The sequence below is a fragment of the Leiobunum rupestre genome, chromosome 6, assembly GCF_980474605.1.
Source record: "Leiobunum rupestre chromosome 6, qqLeiRupe1.1.hap1, whole genome shotgun sequence".
Classification (NCBI taxonomy): Eukaryota; Metazoa; Arthropoda; class Arachnida; order Opiliones; family Sclerosomatidae; genus Leiobunum; species Leiobunum rupestre.
The window spans coordinates 54,792,652-54,817,040 of record NC_143389.1 but is presented as its reverse complement, the minus strand read 5'-3'; the positions used below and the strand labels follow the sequence as shown (position 1 = coordinate 54,817,040).

The following is a 24,389-nucleotide window of genomic DNA, read 5'->3' as shown; positions in this document are numbered from 1 at the left end:
TCATAGTTTCCCCAAAGATTGACTTTAGAAAGTTATCATAACCAAGAATGCATTCAGGCCAGGCTTGGAAATAAGCGGTGGTCACTGGGTCAAAGACCAGTTTATTAATTGCTCGGACCAGTTTTTTTATTCAAAAGCTAGGGGTTCACTGGTCCAGTGTCCAGTTTATTAATTCAAAACTATCTACCGTATTATTAACCAACTGGTCTACGTGACCACTTAAATAATTCAAGAGTTGGGAGTCACTGGCCAAATAGACCAGTTTAGAAATAAACCTTATTTCCAAGCCTGTTCAGGCACCTAAGAGTATACAACTGTAGAGATTCTAAACCCCACTTTGGCATACTTCATAGCGAAAGTTCGTCTGCTTAAGATTTTTCGCGGCGCTCTTTCACACAGACGATCGCCATCTTTGTTTAGGTTTTATAATTAAAAGTAAGCGAACTTTCCTACGAATTATGAGTACTAGAGCCTGATACTATTGCTCCAAATTCTTAGGTATACCTGAAATGCATTCTTGTTATAATTATTTATTTCTCCCTCACAATTTTTTGTGTGCTAAGAGCGTATACTAAGGGTCTTTGTCTAGGGGGTCACGGTGGATAGGAGGACTAAAGGTACTGTCAAGGACAGACAGACCACCGCGTTTTTGTTTGTTACACCCCGCGAACTTTGTTAGATTGATTTACTCCGTATAAAAATCACTGGAGTATGAAAGGTCGGAGCTTTTTCTGTACGTACCATCATTAAGAAATTCTCAATTTTATACGCCTTGCTCTGTTTCCCGAATTAATGGTGGCAAATTAGACCTAATTGGCGATTCTAGAGAAAGTTTCGCAATCAAAGCAACCAAACGGACACTCGCAAACGGTTCACGGTAGCTAGACAGTGTGGATGCGGCCGTAAAACTGTCATTGAAAGTTGAGTGCATAAAGGTAAAGATGAAGATGGGAAGTTGAGGCAAAGGATCGGAGATGAGGTTTTCTCCACCATTGAATGAACCTTTTTTCTAGTACTTCTCTGTGTATATAGTGTAGGGTGGTTGTATTATTTATCTGGCAAAGGATTTAGGCGAGAGAGACCACCAGCGGTAGCGGCATCAGCAGGGAAAGCCTGTGGAAAAGAGGAACGGATGTCGAGAAGCTCTATAAATAGATTCTTCCGCGGAAGAGACCGGCCGATCACTGGCTGACTCTATTTTTGGGATCTTCCACCGACATCGTTCGCGAAAAGAAGCACCAATATTTTCTAGGCTAATTTATGAAATCGGATAATAATCTTGCCACGAACTAGAATCGCCCTTAAAACAACTACTAGTCCGAATAAACTGTGGAAAAACGGTCATTGAAAACTTGGTAACTTTACTTCAAACTTTGGTAATACAAAACGCCACAAATTTGGTTGTAATTTGGTGCCATCGAATCAAAAACTCGCCTTGGGAAAAGAAAATGATTAGGTGGAAATTCAACGTCGAGTTTCTTTGGTTCGTTGTGGTTCATCTAGTCTCCATCGCCTTGACTTGTAAGTTAACTTTTATATTACACTAATTTCTTTAAACTAGTATTGATCTATTGATAGTTAGTAATCCATTGATAATTATGTAGTGGCCCATTAATAATTAATTTGTGATCCATTAATAAAAAGGTATATAGTGAACCATTGATAATTAGGTAGTTGATTGCTCATTGATAATTAGGTAGTTGATTACTTTTTGATAATTAGGTAGTTGATTGCTCATTGATAATTAGGTAGTTGATTACTTTTTGATAATTAGGTAGTTGATTACTTTTTGATAATTAGGTAGTTTATTGCTCATTGATAATTAGGTAGTTGATTGCTCATTGATAATTAGGTAGTTGATTACTCATTGATAATTAGGTAGTTGATTGCTCATTGGTAATTAGGTAGTTGATTGCTCATTGGTAATTAGGTAGTTGATTGCTCATTGGTAATTAGGTAGTTGATTGCTCATTGATAATTAGGTAGTTGATTACTCATTGATAATTAGTTAGTTGATTGCTCATTGATAATTAGGTAGTTGATTACTCATTGATAATTAGGTAGTTGATTGCTCATTGATAATTAGGTAGTTGATTACTCATTGATAATTAGGTAGTTGATTGCTCATCGGTAATTAGGTAGTTGGTTGCTCATTGATAATTAGGTAGTTGATTGCTCATTGATAATTAGGTAGTGGTAACCGAAAATCCGCTTCATATAAACAGTACCTCTATCTTCGTACGCCGATAAAAAATAACTGTAGATAAACTAAGTGAATTTTATTGAAATAGTGAAAGTTTTATCCAAGACGAGGCTGCAGTATCATATTTCACTTTTAAGGACCGGGGGGGGGGGGGGGAAGTTTGACTAAGATAACAAATCGGTTAAAATAATTGAGCTCGTAGTGATAATCGCACTAATTCAGTATTTATTTATCATTTCTGTTGTACCGCCCAGATAAAATTTGAATTACATTTTGACGTGTTGGGTCGTGACCCAGTTTAAAGTCTGGCCTATAAGCCTTAACTTTGCTTATTTGGAATATTCTTTTAAGCAGCTTCGGGAATGAACTAGTACAAGGCCCTTTTGAAACGTAATTTTTCTCTTCACAGTTTTTAGGGTCGCGATAAATCTATTGAAAAATAAGGAGCTAGTTCCTACGCCGTAATCGAAACCCATTTAGAAAAACTTTTTTTTCTTCAAAAGTACCGTTTGCGCAATCGCGCAATTTTGCGTCTTTCCCGTCTCTGAGTAATTTAGGCGTGACAACGCAAAATTTACTTTAATTTGGGAGCGCTTCGTTATTCGTATCTCCGCAACTTTAACATTTTAATGAGCAATAGGAAATTTTGCTCAAGTATTTAACAAAGGCATATACGTCATTTCCGGATTTCTATGGTAGCATATATGGGGGAGATGTTTTCGTAGTCAAATTAATACTAAAATATTATATTAAGTAACATTTATACTAGGGATGCACCGATATGGGTACAGCCGATAATATAACAAAGTTGTCTATCGTAACAGTAGTGTATATGATAAAATCATTGTAAAAATCGGTAAAGTACACTGTCATACCATTTTTTTTTATAATTTTTCATTAAAAAAGTTTGCAAGAGCATATCCGAATATGTTTCTTTTCATTTTACGTAATACGTTTAAGCCGATATTGGCCGATACCGATTTTAGAAAAATAGGCCGATATATCGTTGCATCCCTAATTTATACATAAGTGTGACATTTATTGATATTGTTGAAAAGCAGTATAAAGTTAAATATTTTGGTAGGTCACCTAATTTAACATTTTCGCCACCAGGTTTATCAAACCTAGGGTAACTGGCGCTAATTACGTTAAAAACAATTAGTAGATTGTGTGACCGAAAGATTTTTCAATTTAGAATAAAAGTTTTGTCACAAAGCGATATCGTGATCGGAAGATTCTGAACGTGATACTCGTCATTCCCTACGGAAAAGTTAGAATTTTATATCTCTAGGTTAGGAGAATCACTAGGATTTATATTAAGCCTTTGCCGCATTGAAAAAACCCGCCGTCGAAAAGTGGCGTATTAGCTGTTGAAACGATAAAGACCATTCAAAAGGAATGGCACCGTAGCAGAAGATAAATAAGTATTGACGCGAGCACGCGACACTCGTTTCGTTTCTTTCACGAATAAGCATAAGAAAATTAGCATAATTATGAAAATTTAACCCGTCATACTACCGATATTTTGTTACTTATAATAATTAACGTACGTTTAAATACTTATTGATAAGTATTCAATCTGTGGTATTTGTTGACGGCTTTGAAAATTAAATAGCCGAAGGGGCTGACGTTCGCTACAAAGGGAAGACAGTGGTACAGCTTGGCAAACCATTCACGATCGAGTGTCAAATTTCCGTCTTTGACTATCCTAAATGGACCAAGGATGGCTACGAGATCGTCCCCGGCAATGGCTTCCACCTTTCCCAAAGGGCCGACGGGAAGAGTCACGTGATCCTAACGTTGCACGTCAATGAAACCAAGGAAGAACACTCTGGGTACTACAGATGTAACAGCTTCAGCAGGGAAGCCCACAAAATATCTATCCTTTGTAAGTATAAACGAACAACGACGTAAGAAGGTTTTTCAAACCACACAAACGTGTTCATTAATATTCTAATTAAACATTTGTAAATATTATACCCAGTTTTTGATCCCGATGAAGACGACGATTTATCGGACGAAGAAGAATCTGACTCTAAATCTAGCGTGATTTTAAAAGTTAACCAAACTGTGAAAGTCTATTGCGATCTACCCAAGGATGAAACATTCCCAGTTTTATGGTATGAAGCGCCTTAATGACCCTCGAGTTCTAGTATTCCTGTCACACCCCCACCCCAAGGGTTGCAATATTGGCCGCTCCCTTAAAGCGCCGACAAATATAAGAACTGTTGAAAGTCAAATTCAATTGCTCCAGGTTGTGTATGAGACGATATTTAGCTCAGGCCCCTTCCCACTAAAACATCAAATCAACCCTGGTATCTCATTGGATCTCCAAAACTGACGTCTTCCGATTGAAACCCACGCCGGTGACGCCTGTACTAAATTAGATCTCGATGGCCACGTCTCAACATAGCAATTATCAGTGCCGGATTAAGGACTAGGCCTACTACGTACCGGCCTATGGGCCCCCACCAATGATGAAATCAATGGATTTTTCTTCGGGACCCGCGAGTTTTGCGTTTTATGCTTTCCTTACATAGGCCCCAACCAAAATCTGCCTAGGGCCCCACCTTCAGTAAATCCGGTACTGGTAATTCTCCTTAAGTATAAATAAATACATTCTTGGCGGAAGCATAAAGAGCATCACGTGTAAATTTACCACTCTATCAAGTCCGTCTAACGATGTAAAATGAAAAACTTGCATATTAGGGATAGGTGGGATTTAGGGTTGAACTATATTTCTTATGATTGAGTTTTAGAAAATCAACGGGAACCTGCGATGTTACATGTTTCAAGCGAATAATATAAGCAGTATAGGAAGATGGTTCCTTTTCTGATGAACTTCTGATACTATATATGAATTTATTTTAGGTTCAAAGACAATTATCGTCTCTTGCCCGGCAAAAACCCCAACCTGGTCATCAAAGATCGATTTTTGACCATCAAGAAATCCAGTATATTAGATGCTGGCGAATACATGTGTACCAGTACCGACGTGAACACCTTATCCAGGCCAGCCGTCTCTAGTCCGAATGACGTCATCGGTCATATTACGACAGTCAAATGTTAATATTCTTAATTACCATACGTATATAAATCTCTTTCACATAAGTGTGTCAGTTCCCTATCTTCAGCGTGTTAGATTTTTACTAAGAGACATTTTTAGAATGACCGCACATTTTCGGTGAACTTTAGACTAAGCCAAACCTAATAAGCGCTCTTTGCCACGTCGCCATGAGCGTGTCACACGCTGCGTAGGACCCGCGATTGATAAATTGTTTTTAAATTGCGTATCTTTTTTTGTGTATGATATCAATTCTACGTATTTCGACTGACACACTTATGGAGTATAATTATAAGTTTATGCCATTATGGCGATTGCTTTATTCCTTGTTACTTTATGTCCGTAGACCCAGCAGAAGTGGAGCCTTTACCCGAAAAGCGTTTGAAAGAGGGCGATGACTTGATTCTGGAGTGCAAGGTCCACGGTTCGCCCATTCCACGAGTGAAATGGCTGATTGGTAAATTCCATCACCACTATCGTCAGACATAATTAAGGGATGAAGTTTTTGGACTTGGATCCTCTAGCGCGATGAGCTATTTCAGAGACAAACTATTTTTCGTGATTTCGTTTCCATCCCCCATATCCGTTTACAGGGTTTTATCTAAAGGTATACTCCGCCGCGTTAAAAAGTAATTCCCTTGTTATTTAATAAGGCAAGTAAGTTAGTATGTTAAATATTAACAACTTTTTTGCATTTTAAATAAGTACTCTTTAAATTTGGAAGTGTTTACGCAATTGCGTTTTACAATATTTTACGCAGAAGACAGTAGATGGTACACGATAAAGCTACGTCTACGCCCCAACACGTTTTATGGACACCAGCGACCCTAGTAGGAATTCGGGCGAACTCACGAATAACGCATTTTCAAAGTACAAAAATTGCATATTTGTTATAATAAAACAAGTTGGCAAGCCAAAATATATCTCTCCTTGGAAGAGTTTCTAATTTCCAGTGAAGCGTTACATGTATCCGTGGTTCCAGTGGCATAGCCAGAAATTCGTCGAGGGGGGGGGGGGGGGGTCGAAGTATTTGAATGTTAAGAGGGGGTCGAGAAGGGGGTGCAAATTTGCACGGTCAAAGGTAGTCCCAAGGGGGGGTCTGAACCCGGAAACACCCCCCTTGTCTACGCCACTGCGTGGTTCTGTGGTAGAACGCTCACCTGTCGTGCAGGAGGGCTCGGGTTTGAATACCGCCCGATACTAACGCAAACTGAAAGAAATTTGTACTCATAGAAATCTCATAGGTAACTAGAATGCTGCCGCCTACGGCCGAGCTTGACGCCAGTTCGCCTTGAACCTTCAGCCAATGAGAGGCCGTAGAGTGGTTCCGCCAAGGAGGATAATAATCCTCCTTGGTTCCGTTACTATAGCGGGAGATAGGGGACGTCATTCTCTCCGGTGACATTAAATTCTTGGCAGAACCGCTCTTTGAGCTCTGACTGGCTGAGATCTGGCGTCGTCTGCCACGGCGTTTGGGCCATTTGCCAGTTACACGGCAGCATTCTAGTTACCTATGAGATTTCTATGTTTGTACTACACCCAATGACGAAAAGAGGGCTCTTTTGGAAAAAGCTTTTCCCTAATTCCAAGAAACTGTGAACGCAGTGATTACACTTTGCCCCGAAAATGCGTACGCGTTCGCAGCCCAGACAGACAGACACGGTAATTGTAAAACCCCTCCTAGGGGACATAGTCCCTTGGCGAGGTAATTAGCATCCAATACTAGTAAAGAAAATAGCGCGAATTGCAGGAATTTTATAAGCTCTTTGAGTCACGTGTTCTCGAGCCCCTTTAAAAACATCTCAATCACGGTCGAAACTAGGAGCAACAAACACAACACCCCACACAAGGAGAACGCAACCCGTCAAAAGTCGTCGATTTTCTTGTGTACATTTTTCATTGGCTAGACGCTTTAGCGCCTGCTGCTGTCGGAAGGGGAAAATTCAGAAATTGTCTTCCCCCCGCCCGTAAAACGTTCAGCGTAAAGGCTCGTGACGCTCGTCCAATGAAATTCGTACACAACCCTTCGTTAGCGTGTTTAAATGCTAGCTGCGTTCTCCTTCTGTTTGTTGCTCCTAGGTGGAAACTAGAATATATCTTCAGTCCAAGACTTTCTAACTCTATTTACTTTTGTTGTAGGACTGAACATTGAGATTTTAACTTTATTTTTATTCATAGGAAATATCGACCCTGAAATTCTCGGAAACCTGATGCCAGGGTACGAGAACCTCGAGTTGTTGGAGAACGAGAATGGTTTGCCTAACGCCATTCTCTATCTGCCAAATATAGCCGCCAATCAGCAAGGTCTGTACACCTGCAAGGCTCAAAATTCCCTCAAAATTGACGAAGCTTCCGTTTTCGTTACCGTAACGGGTGAGTTGATCTTTTCCATTGTCGTTTGAACTAGTTTGAAGTACCAAGTATCATCAGAACCCAAATTGAAACTTTTTGTTTGAAAATCCATATGAATCCTGTACCCTAGTACGTGTCCATTGAAATGTACCCTAGTACGTGTCCATTGAAATAGTGCGTGACAATGTTTTACACATTTTCAAACAGTGGCGTTGACAAGGGGGATTTCAGTCGGCTCCGTTTGGGCCCAGGTTTTGTAGCTTTGACTCCTCTCTCTACGTCACTGGGAGATAGAGGAATTTTTACCGCCAAGGTTTACACTATCTGTGCCCTAGGAGCTGTGCCAAATTCGCGGAACATGTGAACTTCTCACTATCAAAGATAATATAGCACTCCGTACCATATAGAATCGAGTTCTGAGAGCTTTCTGACTGGCGGTTATGGAACGAAGCGTTTACCCACTTCCGGCACGTGACCTCCATCGGTCGCTGCCATAATCATATCACGGCCAACTTTGATGAAACGCTGTTGCGCGAACAGTGCCTCACCAAAGTTGACCGTGTTCTTATCTATAGTTGATTACCATGGTAAATATGAAGCTAATTTGTCCGGAGTTCCGGGTGGAAGTGAGTAAACGCTATTGACTACGCCAGAAATACATGACGCGTGAGGCAGTTATTTCGAATCTAGGGAACGAGTTTTACATATGGGGGGTGCGAGGGGCGTGCCCCCCCCCCTGACGTGCGTGGCCCAGCACCAACCGCGGTTCACGGCAAGGGGAGGGCATGCCCCCGCCATGTGACTTGATGATTTGCTATTACATCCATAGCTCAAGATGTCTTTTAGCGCCCCCCCCCCCCCCACCCCTTAAGTTTTTTCTGTATCCGCTACTGAAATAAGTCTATGATATTTTTCCATAAGTATGTAACTTCCTATTCTTCACTGATGACGTAGATAGTTCTCAGTAGGTGAAAACTATTCTCTTGCTCCAATCTGTTAGCGGCTAACACCACTGATAAGTTTTTTCATAGACTGTACAGAGAAAGTAACGATCGAAATTAGCAGAGATTGCAAAGAGCAGACGAATAGTTTCCAGAGAGAGAATTACTATACGTTTCTAATTACTAATGACTAATTCGTTATGCTCTTAACTCGTCGTCATAATGAAAGTGAGTCCCCGCAGGCAGCCGCGATAATTGGTTTTCGTGTTTTCCATGCTAGAGGCGCTTATCTATTTGGATATGACGTCAACACATAGCAATCAGCATAAGTAACATAATAAGTAGTTTGACTCTCTGCTACACTTATGTAACGTCAAGATAAGACTTTTTGGATAGCTTAGGAATATTATTATTGACTTATGCTATTAATAATTACCTAAATACATTTATTTTAGTAAATATTGCAGTAGGCAAACCATGCGTTACCACCTGGTGTTATTGACCTACGATATCGTTTATTAGGTTTTCCCCAGAAATATCTAAATAGTCTCATCCGTTTCTAAGCCGCTAAAAAGTTTTTATTATTTTTCAATTGTCAGCACTTAGAGCAAGAAAGGGTTGGGAAAACACCCTTAGAAAACCCGCTTGGCAACATATATTAATTTTTATACATGTATGCGTTTATGTACCGGTATATTTTAGCCGCTTGACAGTGTATCATCCGCTTTTGTAAAGTAGTTCGATTAGTTTTTTTGCTGTTTTGCAGTATTTTTACGTAAAGAAATAGACTTTTAAAGCGAGGAATGCTTTCTGCTATCTCCCGAAGGATTATTTTCTGAGATAGCTTTTTCATATGATAAGAATTTCTCAACATCAACTCGACGAAAATATTCTCCCGCGATCTTCTCTGTTCTTTTTCTGCGTTCTATTTTTCAGTCTGCAATCGGCCTTGGTGCGTGTAGTATCACTGTTTATTACGGTGTTTCTATATTGGATTACAGATTTCGAAACGAAATAAATAAACTGTGATTTGGACTAATCATCGGTACTAAAAATGTATCGTAAATCCGCGCTACAGATCTTCCTTATAGGATTTTTAATAGGTAAGATAGTTTCGTACTTTAAGAATAAGTATATTTCATAAGCCTATGCAAAACAGCGAACACGCAGGCCTTGGTCTGAACCTTGACAAAAATCATAAAATGTATATCGAAATCCTTGGAAATATTGAACGGGTTCTTTAAAGATGGGAACCACCGTTACCAAAGCTTAGTATTGTTTTAATCCATGTCAAATGGAAATTTTAAAATTAAAATTACTTGTAACTGGTCTGGCAGGAATCGCTCATGTTTTTATTAAAAGGGGTAAAATTTATGGAAAGTACAGCACATAATTAATCACAATTGAATTCTGAGAGTAGGCTGCAGTTTTATAAATTGGTTTTAGGCTACAATGTTAAGTGTTTTAATATTGGACTATTTAATGTACTGTGTATCGGAATGCTCTGCTACTATTGAATTTCCTCAGAAAGAATGTACAAGACTCCTGGGTTTTTACTTTTAGTAGAGCTGAAAAATCCTGTCATTAATTAGTCCATGGTTTAGTAATATTATCAATCCTTGCTCTTCTCTAATATTGTTTATATTTTCCAGCTTTAGTGAGAAGCGATTCTGCTAAACCCACGTTGGTGCAAGCTGGTGGTAAGTTTAAACTGACGTGTCATGTGCCACTGAGTGGTGTACACCTGTGGTTTAAGGATGGTGTTCCCATAATGCCCAACTCCCAGAATCAATATCTGTTGGAGCAAGGGCCGCCCAGGCGCGGCAATAGCTCAGTTGCTGATATTTATGTTGCAACGACTGAAGAACATTACATAGTTATGCAGCTTTCTGTGGAGAAAGCTGAACCCATGCACTCGGGAGAATACAAGTGCAGCAGTTTCAGTCCGCATTTTCGCCGCATAGTGGTACTGACTGGTAAGGCAATCACAGACAACAACTGGCCTCTACCCAAAATCACTTTTAGATGATGGGGCTTAAGTTAAAGCCCTTTGTTCATTTGCTATGTTTAATCCTCAAAGTCTTTTTATGGAAAGACCAATATCAAATCTGGAAAGCACCATCATCTAATTAGAAGGAACACCGCTTAGGCGCATTTGTCAAAAACTGTGAGCTCTGTAGTCCTGCTATTTATTTTTATTTCCAGTTTTTTTTACACATTTACATTTTTATTTTGCTAAATTCTTAGTAGAAATTTGTTATATGCAAATTGAATTCTTTGTTTGAGTTTTATTTTTATCTTGCATGATTTGGTACAGTAGTTTAAATCTTACTTCTTAGATAAATGCTTTGATTAATATTGTTTAGTTAACCTTGGCACGTTGACATAAGCTTTTCTTATATTGGTGAAATACGTTTTTACTCTTACTTTTGTTACTGGTAGGCTATTAGTCTAAGGAAATTGTAAAATTATTTTGTTGGGTCTTCGTCAGGTTAATTGTTTTGCGCCCAGAAATATTGTGTAACTTAAATCTCCACCTTATCTTCACTATTAGGTATTCTGCAATCATCTAGGCCTAAACTTTATAGATCAAAAAGTATATATTCAATATTTTAAACTATTCCAAAATAGGACTCTGTGGCCAACAAGCCTAAAGTGTCTCTTTTATAAATATATTTTTAAAACAAAATATCCGTGTGATAAGGGCTATTAATTTTTGGAACATAATATCAAAACAAATTTGAAGTTTGGGTTATTTGCTTGTTAGTTTTCAAATGGGTTATGTGTGCATGTTAGTATTTCTGAAGAGTTTTGGTACAGCTCTCTCACTAATCAATAGTTTAGCAACTGCTTGACCCAAATCTTTCTGTTTGGAGGAGGGATTTTTGGAATATTGATTTTTCTTCTGGTGTTAGAAAACTAAGATGTCCAATAAATGGCTATTATTTTGAAAGGGTAAATGATTTTGTAGTAACCTAAATGTCAATCTGGTGTAAGCTTCTTTTACTAACGTATAAAAAAATTATCAAATGAGATGTTTAAAACATGAAATAATATTGCGATGCATTTTAGAAATTTGTCGTTAAACTGCAATAAAGGTTTTAAATGGGATAAATTTGGGTTTTTCCTAGTTAGTTTTTGAACTTGCATGTGTATGATATGCAGCTTTTTAAAAAATAATTCATTATTGGTTGCACGTTGAAGTTTTGTACACGTGTAAGTTCTTTGCAAAATTGAAATCGTTTCTAGTGTATGTAATTTTAAGTTGGGTAGTTCCAACACTGACATTTTTTCACACTTACCTAAATGACTTAAGATAATTTTTAAAGAATTAAAATGTAAGGTATTTGGTTATTGTATCGAAGCATGCAAGAGTTTTATAATTATCTTTAAAAATTTTATCAATACAGCTTAAAAGTTCAGGCTAGAAATATATCTTAACATACTCAGAGCTCACTGACAAAAAAAATGAAGGTGGAGGTAATTGTTGCATATTGCCTTTAAAGTCTTTATCATTCTGTTGATTTTTAGGTGGTATTATTATTTTGGTTCCAATGTGTCACTTTTACATATTGCATGATTTATTTTCAGTTATACAAAAAGTAAAACCAAAACGTTCGTTGTTTACCCCCACCCCTATTTGGTTAAAAAAAATTAATTTTTTACCAAGTTAGTGGTTTAAACTGGTAATCCAAAAAAGCAAAACTTTTGGATACCGCTTTTTTTTCATGACATTGAAATAAAACTGTAAAAGCAGTTTTATTTTATTATGCAAGTGTTGAAAATTTATTTCAAATTATTTTTGGCTGTATTATGTTAAGTAAAGGTTAATTTGTATTAGTAAATGTGTACCCAAATAATTAAGCTAATCATCTAAAGAATCTTACTTTTTACAATTACGGGATTGAGGGCCCAAAATATCAATATTGATGGTGATACTTGGTCTATTTGTTGAGATTGAATTAGAAATTAAACCTGGTATATTTTTTGAACCAGTGAAAATCGGTTTAACTTAGTTTTTATACCAGTTGTTGCAATGTGTTTATGAAACCTGATGTTTAATTTCTATGAATTTATCATGTAAATTGTATCTACAGTACACATTGCTTTCTCCCTTTTTGTCTATTTCAACGTTAGATAATATGATACAAACAAATGAAAAGGATCTGGGTTCTGGGATCATTTTAGAGCCTAATAAGCCTTTAGTACTTCAATGCAACATAACTGATCCAAATGTTGATAATGTGTTGGAATTAAAATGGTACAGTGTAAGGCAGTTTTGTAATGCTCAAACTACTTGAATAACTGGTGTATTTTATAGGAAAAAAGACAATGTTATTGTTCAGAACAATGAATTCACCAAATATGTGGATAGTAATCATTCTTTGGTTATTAACCAGCCTAATGAGAACAACCACACTGGCACATACATGTGCATCTTTGCGGAAGCTGGCCGGGAAGCTTATGCCAATGCTACTATTGAAGTCTCGAGTATGTAAAAACTTGTGAATTTTGGAATTAAGGGGTATGTAACCAAGTGGCTTAGTGAATTTTATTCAGGGGGGGGGGGGGGGCTCATCAATGGAAAAAATTGACATTGTACATGCAACTGTACGTTTTGATAGGGGTAGCACGTCCCACTTGTGCCCCCTCTGGCTACACCACTGACTCTTATTGGCCAACGTGGAATATTACCCCAATTGCTCAGTACCACTTAAACTTGTTAGTAAGATCAATAATTACAAAGTTCAAGTGGTTTGTTAATGTTTATAACTTTCTATCCCTCGTGGTTTCCCCTATTTACAAAGGTTGCATATTCCTTTTAATGAACCTTAGATTTAATTTTTGTTTGTATTTTTATATACAGCTCGACCAACCGTAGAACCATTCCATAAGTCCTTAAATTTGGTTCAGGGAGATAGACTGACATTGAACTGCAAGTATGGAGGTATTCCAACCCCAGAGATTAAATGGTTGAAAGGTACGTTATCATTGAGATCTTAAGTTTTTTACATTGTTAATAATATTTTCATCTCCAGATGGATTGGATATTAACACAACTGATACTCGAGTCAGCATTCACACTGATAAAGAAACTAAAATATCAACTTTGAAAATTGAGAACTTGGATTACCCGGATCGGGCAGAATACACTTGCCAAGTTAGCATGAGGGATGATGTTGCTAATACTACCATTCTAGTCAGAGTAAAAGGTAATTGGTGTTTGTATATACTTTAGTTAGATTCTTCTGGTTTTTTGTTAATTTAATTTTTATTTATATAGATCGTTTAGCGGCTCTGTGGCCATTCCTAGGAATTGTTGCCGAAGTAGCTATTCTTTGTACGATTATCTTTGTTTATGAGAAGAAACGAGCAAAACCTGAATTTGACGATGCGGATACAGACCACACTGCTGATAAGTAAGTTAAGATAATTTATTTATTATTACTTCGTTTATTAATGGTTTTTTTTTGTGTTTAGGAAAAACATTCAAGATCAAAAAGAGGGACACGATGTCAGGCAACGGAAATGATAAACTAATCTTTAGTTTTTCATTTTTCTTAAAAGAACAGGGGTTCCCATTCCGTTATGCAATATATTTTGTCGGATAGTAAGGATTCAGTATTATCTGACAAATTTCAAATTTATTAAAAAGAACTCTTATAATAAATCGAATAAGTTATTAGGATTTTTTTAGCTTTTTATCACTTGAGATGATATTTAGTATCAGTTGGAAACCATTACCGCGATAAACACTAGACAAATTTTATTTTTATTTTAAATAGACTTTCTTAGAGTATTTAGTGAAATGCAATCGTTTAGTATATATTGTGTAAGTTTAGGGGGGGTTGCGTAGACTGCAGTGTTTTCTCAAATATTAACCAAAACTTTGCGAATTGTACATAAATGTATAAATGTTGATAAGTGCAACCAAAATTTATAGTTCCCCATTTTTGTGATAAATAATTGACTCTCTATTCATAACTGTAGTTTCTCACTTTACATTTTAATATTTTTCATTTCTATAAAATATCCTTTTCTTCTCGCTCTTTAAGTTGTAATTCTTATTTTTCCAAGATTATTTTAATTTCCCTTGTAATTTCTATTTGGAAAAGGAAAAGTCTAGCTGAATTTTCTACATTCCCAACAATTTAAACACTGAAAGTCAAATGTCAGAAACATAGAACAACTATGACGTAGGCTGCTTTTCAAATTTATATTTGTAGTTCGGAAATATTGTGTTTAAAGAAGTGTGGAGGTTGGAAAAATAAGCTATAATCAGACAAAATGAACTCTTGAATTAGGCCTAAATAGTTGGTTTTTTTGGATTGTTGATGCATTTAATTATAAAAAATGGAAATGCCAAAGAAGTTTAAAATAAAGCTATGAGATTTTTTCAATAAAATTATTTTCTTTAAACATGCCATAAATTCCAAGTGCGCGAACATTATTAAATTAAATGTAGTAATTATGCGTACTTTTTCAAGTTAAAACTCACTATATTTTTAATGCCTACCTATAAATTCCTTTATTTTCACCTATTTTGCTATAACTTCATGCTCTTTTGAAAATGAACATAGAACATCTAGTGACAACACTGCCACTTTCGAACAAAATCTTTAAAGTGTATGGGCTTTGTAAATCCAATACTGCAGAAAGCAGTGTTCAATTTTTTAGGTGATTTGAGTCAAAGTAAACTGATATGCAATAATTACCTTATTTTTCCAATATTTTCCTATAATTATCATTTTTACTGTAAAATTTTCAAAGCCTTTCCCTGTTCAAATTTTGATACATTTTGGAAGGAATAAAACATTTCATCATAAGTGGTATACAACTGAAAAGTATTTCGTGACTGAAGGCTTGTTGAGTTTTTAATAAAACCAGTTTGCCCAATTTTTAAAGTTACTTTATTTAACAATACTATAAATTGAGTATTTGTAAGTTTGGAAAAAAATCTAAAAATGGAAGGAAACTTTTCAAACAGGGAAAATAAATATTTATTCACAAATTATTTTATAGACATAATTACAGGTGGAGATTATAATCTCTATACTCTACTACGCCCTAAATGGTTTTTATTAATAAAGGCGTTGAACTGTTCGATATGGAATGCAACGCGGAAGATCTCAAAAGATTCTGGAGATCATTGCCCAGTCCTGACATGTGATGAAAAAATGCTTCTTTCTCAACTTGAACAGTGAAATGATTGAAGCCTACTTCTTTAAAAATCGCTGAAACCTTCTCAAAAACCTAATTAGTACCAATTTACCGTTTCATTACCTTCAACTGGAAGTACCTGATTAACTATTTTTTGTTCGCTGGAGTTGGGCATCACTTGGACGTGTATACTGCCAACGAGGACTTTTGAAGAATGTACCCAAAAGTGTTGATTTCTGTAGGACAGTACTCCGTCTACTTTCATTACCTAAATAAGAAGCGTGTTGGAATTGTAGCTCTTTCTACAAGAGTGAAGTGCAATTTTTTTACTTTATTCAGGGCGACTGCAACAGACTTCTCCATACCCTGAGGAACCCTCAACAGAAGAATCATGGAAGAATGTTTCAGTAATGGCAAGACACTGATAAATATCAGTATTGATATGAAAAGGGAGCATATTGGGTCAGCCCTGTTCCATCCAAATTGTTCTATAAGGATGGAAGAAACTATTACACCCACACTTCCCAAAGTGTCAGCCAAAATGTGAAGAAAAACTCCTGTGGGAAAAGGTTATTAAACATTTGTCTGTCTCTTTTGTCAAAAGAACTGAGCAATCTAATCTCTACCTTGTAAATTGGCATTATGCGAATGCTGGTGATGGTGACTGTGAGAAGAGCCTTGCTGATGATGACTGTGGCTGTGAGCGTGATGGAATACCATTATACCAAATAAGTTTATAATCAGACCAATCACGGAAACCACCTAAAATATAAATGAATTTGGTTTTGGGAAGGTAATATGTTACTTTTTTTTTGCAAGCATACCAGTAATTTGGACGTGATTATTTCTGGAGGGTCAACTAATCTCTGTACAGCTTCTTTAAATATCATGAAGGAAACCACAACCAGAAATAGGCCATTTATGAACCCCGAAAGGATCTCGACTCGTCCGAAGCTAATAGCAATTAAAATTATATTTAATCATTTTGGGCATACATAACTAGTAGAAACATGTGACTACCCAAAAGGAAACGTTCTGGATGGATTCTTCTTGGCTAAAACTGAAGCGCAGAGGCCTAGAACCAGAGCAGAGCAATCAAAGAGCATGTGAAAACTGTCTGATAAAAGTCCAAGACTGTTTGTCCAGATGCCATATAACATCTCAACAAAAGTAAACGCCTTTAAATTTTAAAAAACCAATTTAGTATAAGTTCCTACATAGTGTATCGTTATGGCTTAAGAGAACAACCTACCAAATTTAAGCATAAAAAGTAGAAAATCTTTCGTGAATCTGATTCTTTGAGAATTTGTTTCAACCCATTTTTAATGACAAGAGCTGCGGAGCTGGAAGTCTTTTGTATAGCTTCACCCGAGAATGTGTAAAGTGGCAACCCACTCGCGGAATAGCCCACCAATTTTCCTTTGGCACTTTGAGACTGCGGTGAAGTCAAAACTATAGTTGCTGTAACATTAAAAATCAGTTTTTAATAAGTATAGCCTTTTTGAAAAGGTCTAAAACATTTAGCCTACCTATAACAAACATAATCCACCCAAACAACACCCCTCCAGAAACAAAATGCTCTTCAACAGAATTTCTTAGGTTAATTTCTAATGTCAAATAAGATGATATATAAGGACCCATGACTAGGGAAATTACGAAACAAGATAGAGAGGCGATTCGGGCAGCCAATGAGGATTCTAATTTAGTTTGGCAGATAGCATCAATGTAAAAATCAATAACTAGCCATATTACGGATATAAATATAAAAGGCATTATGAAACTCGACCATGATGGCACAATTTCCTAAGAAAAACAAAGTTAAAATTAACAAAAAATCAAACTGAAAGTTTCAATTAAATAAACTTGCATTCTGCATAATTCTCAATAGGAAAGATAACGGTGCCAATAGCGCAACGGAAACTAAAGTTGACAGAGCGTTGAGGCGTTTTCCGCCACCTATATCAACTGCTAACATCCTTGAAGCGCTGTTGAAGCCCGTTCTCAGGCATAGTAACAAAACCAAGAGTAAAACGCCAGCTTTATGATCGACTAGACCCAGCCGTGATATAGTGTAGTAGAAAAGATGACTGACACCGTGATGTTGTTGGCCTTCAGCTATAATTAAAATTATTTTCAGAAGGAAATGAATTAACCATTTTAAGGTGTTATTACGATGTTCCGTTGGTGCAATTTCTGGTTCATCATGATCCAAGAATAGTAAAGAAAGTATTCCAAGAATTAAACATATTCCTCCTCTGAACTATTAAATATTTTTTATAGTTTAAATAAAAAAAGAAATGCATTTTTTTGTAAATCTTTCGAACCTTTGAATTTCCCCCCGTTCCCAAAAATACTGCTGAAATGGCGGCCAATATAACAACATCACTATTTTCCAGTAGTAAAATTGATCTGAGTGGTCCACATTGGGTTAAACCAAATAACATTAGAAGAGACAGAATGGAATTTATAAGTGCATGTCGAACTATTCTAAACCACTGAAAAAAAATTATTATTATAATTTTTCACATGATCTTTAAAATGTTTAAAGATTAAAACTAACTTGACTTTTAGACAGTCTTTTGCCTGATGATAGTGGTTTTTGGATTAAAATAAGAGCTATGGATGAGCTAAAATTGAATTTATTTAAGTTAGAATTTGACATTTAGTTTTTTAACTTTTTGATAACCTTACAATGCTTTAGCAATGAACAAAAAATGAACAACATGAACTGTTTTCAAAAGTTTATAACTAACGTAGTACGTCGATGAAAGAAGACCTTTGCATATTATTAAAAAAGTAATATACCCCGTCGATCTAATTATTGAATTAGAAATTAGTAATGGCACATGCCATGTGCTAATGTTATAACGTTTTTTTATTTTCTTACTTAGAATCGGGATATATGGCGTGTGATGAGGAAAACTCCATATTGATTTGATGATTTTGTCGCTTTATTTATATCAAAATCTTTCATTTAAACCGTGAATAAATTAATGAAATTCGTGACAATAATTTACATTTAAAACACTTTTCGTGGCAGCAGCCATTTTGCTGACGTCAGTCACCGGTTCTCTCCACTGCTCGCGTAGATATGTTACAGCTGGAACCTCTCGGGTAAATTCGGCGCGAAAACCTAAATATAACCATAACCTATCTAACATCTCTCATTTATTATACAAATTAACATTATTTCATTAGATAAAAATTATCTGTAAAACCTACTATCATAAATAAAGTAAAATATTGTTATGTTACTAGTATAATTCTTCATGGTGTCTTCATACATATATTTTTTATTTTAATAGTTTGTTTAGGTTTATCTTATCAAGCTACTACTTGGTTGTGTTCTAAGGTCCCATCCGGGACAGCCCGTGCGCGCGCGCCAATGGTTGCAAAATATGACGCAATTGTTTAGTTTTGGAGTTTCGAATAGAGAGAGGTTTCAAACCTTAGTAGTCGTTGCTCGACAGCTTTCGTAGCATGCTGTGCGATATTTTTACGTTAGTCAAAAATGGGAAATCTTCAAAGTAAAACCAAGGATAAACTTAAAAATAAACCAAATAACGACAGTTTTAAATCTCACTCTGATAATTCGTCTACATTTTCAAAGAATAATGATTGTAGTATGTTTTTCGGTTATTTCAATTGATCTTCAAATGTTATATTGTGTGTTTTTTTTAAATAGTTACTTCCGACAGCGACAATGCAGAAGAGATTGACCAGATTGGTCTTCCCTTGGTTTTGAATGATACAGAACCAAACAGCCCAAAAAATGGTTGTACTGTGAGTGATATCATAAGTCTATTATATGTCCCCCAATTAAAGCTAGGTCTGGCGAAGGGCGACATGTTAATGTTATCAGCACTGTCCAATATCCATGCGCGTATTTAAATGGATAATAACGCCATCTTCATTTAAAAAAATTCCATTTCAAAGTATAATCTACTTGGCAGAACAACCAAGTTAGGTAGAGGCCGATAAATGCCACACAAAACGCGTTTAGGTCTCAAATTTGAAAATTTTACTCTAGCCTTCAGAAACGTAACTATTTTTTCATAAAATAGTTTTTAATTAATTTTTTTGAGTATTTTATTTTATCTAATGAAAACTTTTAAAACATGTAATACCTTTTCCAAACGAGACCTATAAAACCGGGCTTAGATTCGATTTCAGTTAGTTAAACGCAGTGAAATTTTAATACTGAAAATAAATGTGATAAATAAATAATATAAACTGGAGGAACATGGTTCATTCAATAACAAAAGTATACTAGTTTTTGCAACCAGAAATACATGCATTTCTGCTCATTTTGAAAATTTATAATTTATTTCTGTCTCTACCAAAGAGTTTTTTAGCCTCTTCCCCCTACGGCTTTGATATTTTAAAGGGAATAAATAATCCTTAGCTTTCTTTATGGGAGAGCCTAAAAACAAACCATTAATTAAAATAGTTTTAAGCCGTGACCCTCCCCCGGCATATCGTGGGTCCAAATGCACCGCATTGGCTGTCTTTACCTACGCCAATTCCAGATACATAAGCCATGGCGATTTCTATTGAATGAAACGCACTTCAGGACACTTTATTTCAATCTAGCCTGTGTCGTCGAAAATGGCCGAAGCAGCAATTGACTCCGTAAATTTCACCGCAACAGATTATCAAGGAATAGCCAACTTTGACTCAAATCAGAAAATGAAAAACCGCGGTGGAAAGGTAAATTTTTCGAATACAGGTTTCAAGCAAGTATATATTTTATTCACGATAGTATGTTTCATATTCAGATTTTCATAGCTCCCGCCTTTCCTTTTCAAATCTAATCTTCCGCCTTAAAGTATTAACACTCTAGTCCCTAAAATCCATTAGTCTTTTGTATGTAAAAAAAAAAAAATTAAGCATGATGTTATTTTTGTATAAACTTGCACATTGTTAATTTACTTCAGAAAGATAAAACAAATACGAAACAAATAGACATTCGCCTCCCTTTTAATTTTGTAGAACAATACCCTAATAGGGATGCAGTACGTCACTCATATTCACGAACCTTCTGGTACGAACAAATCCACCGAGAGGTTCGAATTAAGTAAGATATGAACTCGGGGATAACAGGACCACATTTGAAATTGTTTTTACTTTTTAAGTATTTTCTTCGATTCGAGAACGCTTTCTGGATTTGTACGAGTCCACCGACGATAACCATACCATTGGTGAAACTTGGATTCCAGTGACACTCCTTGACTACGACAATTTGATAGTGGACATACGTATGGAATCGGAACACGACTCGTCTGGTACAAATGTTGTTGACGTTAAGGACTTGTTGAAAATTAGTAAGTGTTGTCCACATATTTTTTCAAATTTTATTATCGCGATAATGTGGGATGGAGTAAAGAAAAAATTCGTTATTCTTAAAGATGGCCCGGACATTTCGAAACGTCTTCTACTCCGAGCCCCTCCTGGTTTTGGAAAGTCTACACTGTGCACGGTAATCACCCGACAATGGGCGACTGGCCGCCCCGGGTTCGGAAATTCCTTTGATTTGACAATTCGATACAACATCAAAGACCTTCCATCTGGGACGGAATCGTTGGAAACCGAATTGATTCGTTTTTGCCATAGTTTATCCAACGTTGATGGGGAACCCACTTTGACCCGGAAGACGCTGAAGCATTTCTCCGAACAGATTCTGGTCGTTTTAGACGGATATGACGAGGCTCCCGTCGAAGGGAGAAAGTTGGTGGACAATCTCGTGGCTTCCAGAGGTTCCAGGGCCGTTTTTAACCAATCTACCATGATAGTGACCACTCGTGACCTCGGTGGTCAAAGTACCGACAATTACGACCGCGTTGGACGAATTGAAGCCTTGGGATCGAACTCGAGAAAATGCCGCGAGTTCATCGAAACCTACTTCGAAGACCAACGAGATAAAATAGCTCCGTTGATCTCTAAACTTGATAAGAAATCAGCTATTTTCCTATCGGGACTTTCTCCGTTTTTGTTGGGGATTATCTGTCATCTCCATTCCGAAAACAGACTGCCAAAGATGAAGTCCGTCTTCGATATTTTCGAAGCTTTGCTCACTTTGCGTTTAGAGAAACAATCCGAAGGTTTACCACCAATCGACGTTCCAGCTATTATGTTCAAAACCGGAAAAGTATTTTACCAACTTCTTAAGGAAAACAGATCTTATTTTACCGCCGACGAATTGGCGGAAGAGTTGGGAACGGACAACTTCGACCTTTTGGAAGCCACCGGCTTCATCCGCGAGAGAGTCAAATGGGTCCGAGGTGACTTTCAAGATGGCATTACAGAATACGAGACGTTACACCGTTTATTTATCACCTTCTTCACCACCAAGTACTTAAAGGTCAAGTACGAAAACGTAACCACCAGCGAAGATAAACTTCACTTTCTGAAGCAATTTGCTCGCGTCAAAGATTTTCGTTTAAGCGTCGTGGCGTTGGAGACCGATAAAACAGCTTTGCTATTCCGGTCTTCGGTCAGTGACGGGATCTACTTCAGATGGAACGTCAACCCGTACCACACGGACGATGAATGGGAATCGTTAGGGTCGATCGAAATGTCCGCTGACTGCCTAGACGTCTTCTCTTACAAGTTCCCCTCTGTAGGGATGGAATTGGAAAATACGAGTTCGCACGGCGTCTTCAAATACGCCCACGATTTTTTCCCCCCAAAAATGCCTGGCTATCGAGCCATGTCTTTTTTGGCGGAAAATCTGCCCATGGAACAGTTTCCCGTTTTCTTCTACCACGAGTACCCGCGCCAAACCAAGGGTGATTTGATCGTGGCAACCGGCGATTGCGTCGAAAACGGCAGGGTCATTTGGAAGGGCCAACTGATTTGCTACCGTCGCTTACCGCCGGAGAAGTTTACCGTTTTTGACATATTTCTTTATTTTTTTACAATCGGTAGAAAATTCAAACGAACCAAGGAGCATTTTCGCTTCAGGAACTTAAGTTTCAAGGCCACTTTTGAAGATCTTACCCGGGAAGATTCCAATTGGATCAAGTCCTTCTGCAAAGATTTCTTAAGATGCCACTCTGAATTGTGCACTTGCGATCAGGAGACGTTGTCATCCGGAGATTTCGGCTTTGAACTTACCAGAAGTCTGAAATCGAGTCACCTTTTTAAATATTGGAGGATTGAAATGGGCACCACCTCCGAACCATCTATGGTTAATTGCTTAGTAACTCCCGACTATCTGCGTTTCATCAAGTCCAAAGGGGAGATAATAAATAAATATATGGGGATGAACATGAAACCATTCCAAATCATGGAACGAATGGAAATGAAATTCGAAGGTTTTGTGTTAAACATCGTTGGCATGGATACGCTTCAGGCGGACGAATCGTCCGATGAAGATTAAGCTATCGGTATAGTGTACAAAATCACGTGTTAAATATTAAAAAAATTAAAAGTAAAATATCACATTGCATTTAACGACCGCTCTTGGAACTGATATGATATTTAGTGTATTTATTTTTTGTATGATAATGAATCTCATAATTTTAATATAACTTTTGTTTAAATATTACGTTATTATGACAATACAATGAGTAAATTAAAATAATTTGTTTTATTTAATTTCATACATTTCGTTTAGGTTACCAGCGTAGAATTCTCATCTGTGGGGTACCAGTATAGTTAAAAGATTTTGATTGGGCTACCGAAATAGAGTGTCAACAGCCAAAACATCATGAACAAAAACATTTATTATAAAAACACGTGTTAAATATTATAAAATTAAAAAATCACCGTTTACGCGTGTATACATTAAACGAAATAATGTGTCTACCGAAAGATGATGAAAAATTAAATAAATAATGATGGATATAGTAAAAAATACGTTAGTCCATTTGGTTCCTAATGGTACGAATCGCCGGCTGAAGGATTCAAATGCTGAACTGTAAGAAATATATCATTATTACTAAGAACTCATCGATGTACTTGGGTTCTTGTTATTACTATTTCATAAGGCTATATTCAAAAATGTTTGACGCACAGTTTCCGTGTTGAGCTCCGTAACGTTTATGCTTGTAGCCATCTTGACCATCGCAACGTTAAATACTCGGGATGCTGTACCAAGAATTTGGGCGTATAGCCTTATCGTCGGGCTCCACCCTCGCATATCTGGGGATCGTCTGTGCATTTAGAAACCTGGGCGGAGGCACAGGGGGAATCAAAGTTCGCATTTAAAGAAATGAAAAACGCCTAAGGAGGTTACATGTATATTGTTTTTAAGCAAGTTGCCCCTCTAATGTAGTACCTGGATTATACCATAGATGTCGTTTTCGGCTGTGCGTCTAACCCAAGGCCCGAGCAGAAAAATACACTCGCGTCTAACCTAGTGTACTACCAAAAGTGGATATAAAACAGAAAGTCTGGGAGGACCCGGTGGCCCTGTTCCATCAAAAATGAGGATCCCCCAAGCATGCCCCTAGTTTGTGCCTACCCCCTTTGGCGGAGCATTACAAATGGCGCTTTACTCGCATGTACCTGCGTAAATCGGCTGATATATTATAGTTCTTCTTCAGCTCCTTATCCACCTGATTATATAGTCTTTGGGCTGGATTTGGTGCCTCTGCTATTTGTGAAAATTCACATGTTTGGCAAGGCTTAGGTAGATAATTGATAAAAACGTTTTTGTTTTGGA

General features: G+C 36.9%; 3 protein-coding genes and 1 long non-coding RNA gene across 4 annotated transcripts; 3 read left to right on the top strand and 1 right to left on the bottom strand.

Annotated features, from left to right (window-relative positions):
• Window positions 1–1,184: 1,184 nt before the first annotated feature.
• Bsg (immunoglobulin domain-containing protein Bsg) lies at window positions 1,185–14,497 on the top strand. Its single transcript, XM_090177453.1, has 12 exons — window positions 1,185–1,521; window positions 3,819–4,091; window positions 4,188–4,323; window positions 5,075–5,268; window positions 5,614–5,724; window positions 7,446–7,640; window positions 12,698–12,821; window positions 12,882–13,051; window positions 13,428–13,541; window positions 13,600–13,773; window positions 13,845–13,980; window positions 14,042–14,497. Exons 1-12 carry the CDS (start codon window positions 1,449–1,451, stop codon window positions 14,091–14,093), a joined length of 1,752 nt encoding a protein of 583 aa, XP_090033579.1. The 5' UTR covers window positions 1,185–1,448; the 3' UTR covers window positions 14,094–14,497.
• LOC149942630 (uncharacterized) lies at window positions 10,267–11,618 on the top strand. Its single transcript, XR_016481155.1, has 2 exons — window positions 10,267–10,536; window positions 10,641–11,618. It is a non-coding gene; the product is annotated as an uncharacterized LOC149942630 (long non-coding RNA).
• Window positions 14,498–15,554: 1,057 nt separating the features above from the next.
• On the bottom strand, window positions 15,555–18,971 carry LOC149942628 (proton-coupled zinc antiporter SLC30A5-like). Its single transcript, XM_090180199.1, has 15 exons — window positions 18,739–18,971; window positions 18,609–18,670; window positions 18,413–18,535; window positions 18,282–18,348; window positions 18,046–18,216; window positions 17,894–17,981; window positions 17,589–17,836; window positions 17,251–17,524; window positions 16,974–17,182; window positions 16,742–16,899; window positions 16,546–16,675; window positions 16,348–16,483; window positions 16,052–16,278; window positions 15,861–15,989; window positions 15,555–15,802 (listed from the first exon to the last, which is right to left on the bottom strand). The coding sequence occupies exons 1-15, from the start codon at window positions 18,880–18,882 to the stop codon at window positions 15,629–15,631; spliced, it is 2,340 nt and encodes a 779-aa protein (XP_090036325.1). The 5' UTR covers window positions 18,883–18,971; the 3' UTR covers window positions 15,555–15,628.
• On the top strand, window positions 18,788–23,561 carry LOC149942627 (uncharacterized). The gene is made up of 7 exons (XM_090180198.1): window positions 18,788–18,956; window positions 19,027–19,344; window positions 19,407–19,504; window positions 20,315–20,431; window positions 20,714–20,798; window positions 20,857–21,045; window positions 21,130–23,561. Exons 2-7 carry the CDS (start codon window positions 19,233–19,235, stop codon window positions 23,100–23,102), a joined length of 2,574 nt encoding a protein of 857 aa, XP_090036324.1. The 5' UTR covers window positions 18,788–18,956; window positions 19,027–19,232; the 3' UTR covers window positions 23,103–23,561.
• The last annotated feature ends 828 nt before the right edge of the window (window positions 23,562–24,389 follow it).

Coding starts and splice junctions, on each gene's coding strand:
- Bsg (XM_090177453.1), top strand. CDS start 1,449: ATGATTAGGTGGAAATTCAACGTCGAGTTTCTTTGGTTCGTTGTGGTT. Junction 4,092..4,187: donor CCACAAAATATCTATCCTTT/GTAAGTATAAAC, acceptor TATTATACCCAG/TTTTTGATCCCGATGAAGAC. Junction 13,542..13,599: donor AGAGATTAAATGGTTGAAAG/GTACGTTATCAT, acceptor TTTCATCTCCAG/ATGGATTGGATATTAACACA.
- LOC149942628 (XM_090180199.1), bottom strand. CDS start 18,882: ATGTTAGATAGGTTATGGTTATATTTAGGTTTTCGCGCCGAATTTACC. Junction 18,217..18,281: donor AAAGACTGTCTAAAAGTCAA/GTTAGTTTTAAT, acceptor ATTTTTTTTCAG/TGGTTTAGAATAGTTCGACA. Junction 15,803..15,860: donor AACAAAAAATAGTTAATCAG/GTACTTCCAGTT, acceptor GTTTTTGAGAAG/GTTTCAGCGATTTTTAAAGA.
- LOC149942627 (XM_090180198.1), top strand. CDS start 19,233: ATGGGAAATCTTCAAAGTAAAACCAAGGATAAACTTAAAAATAAACCA. Junction 20,432..20,713: donor TGAAAAACCGCGGTGGAAAG/GTAAATTTTTCG, acceptor TTAATTTTGTAG/AACAATACCCTAATAGGGAT. Junction 21,046..21,129: donor TAAGGACTTGTTGAAAATTA/GTAAGTGTTGTC, acceptor TTATTCTTAAAG/ATGGCCCGGACATTTCGAAA.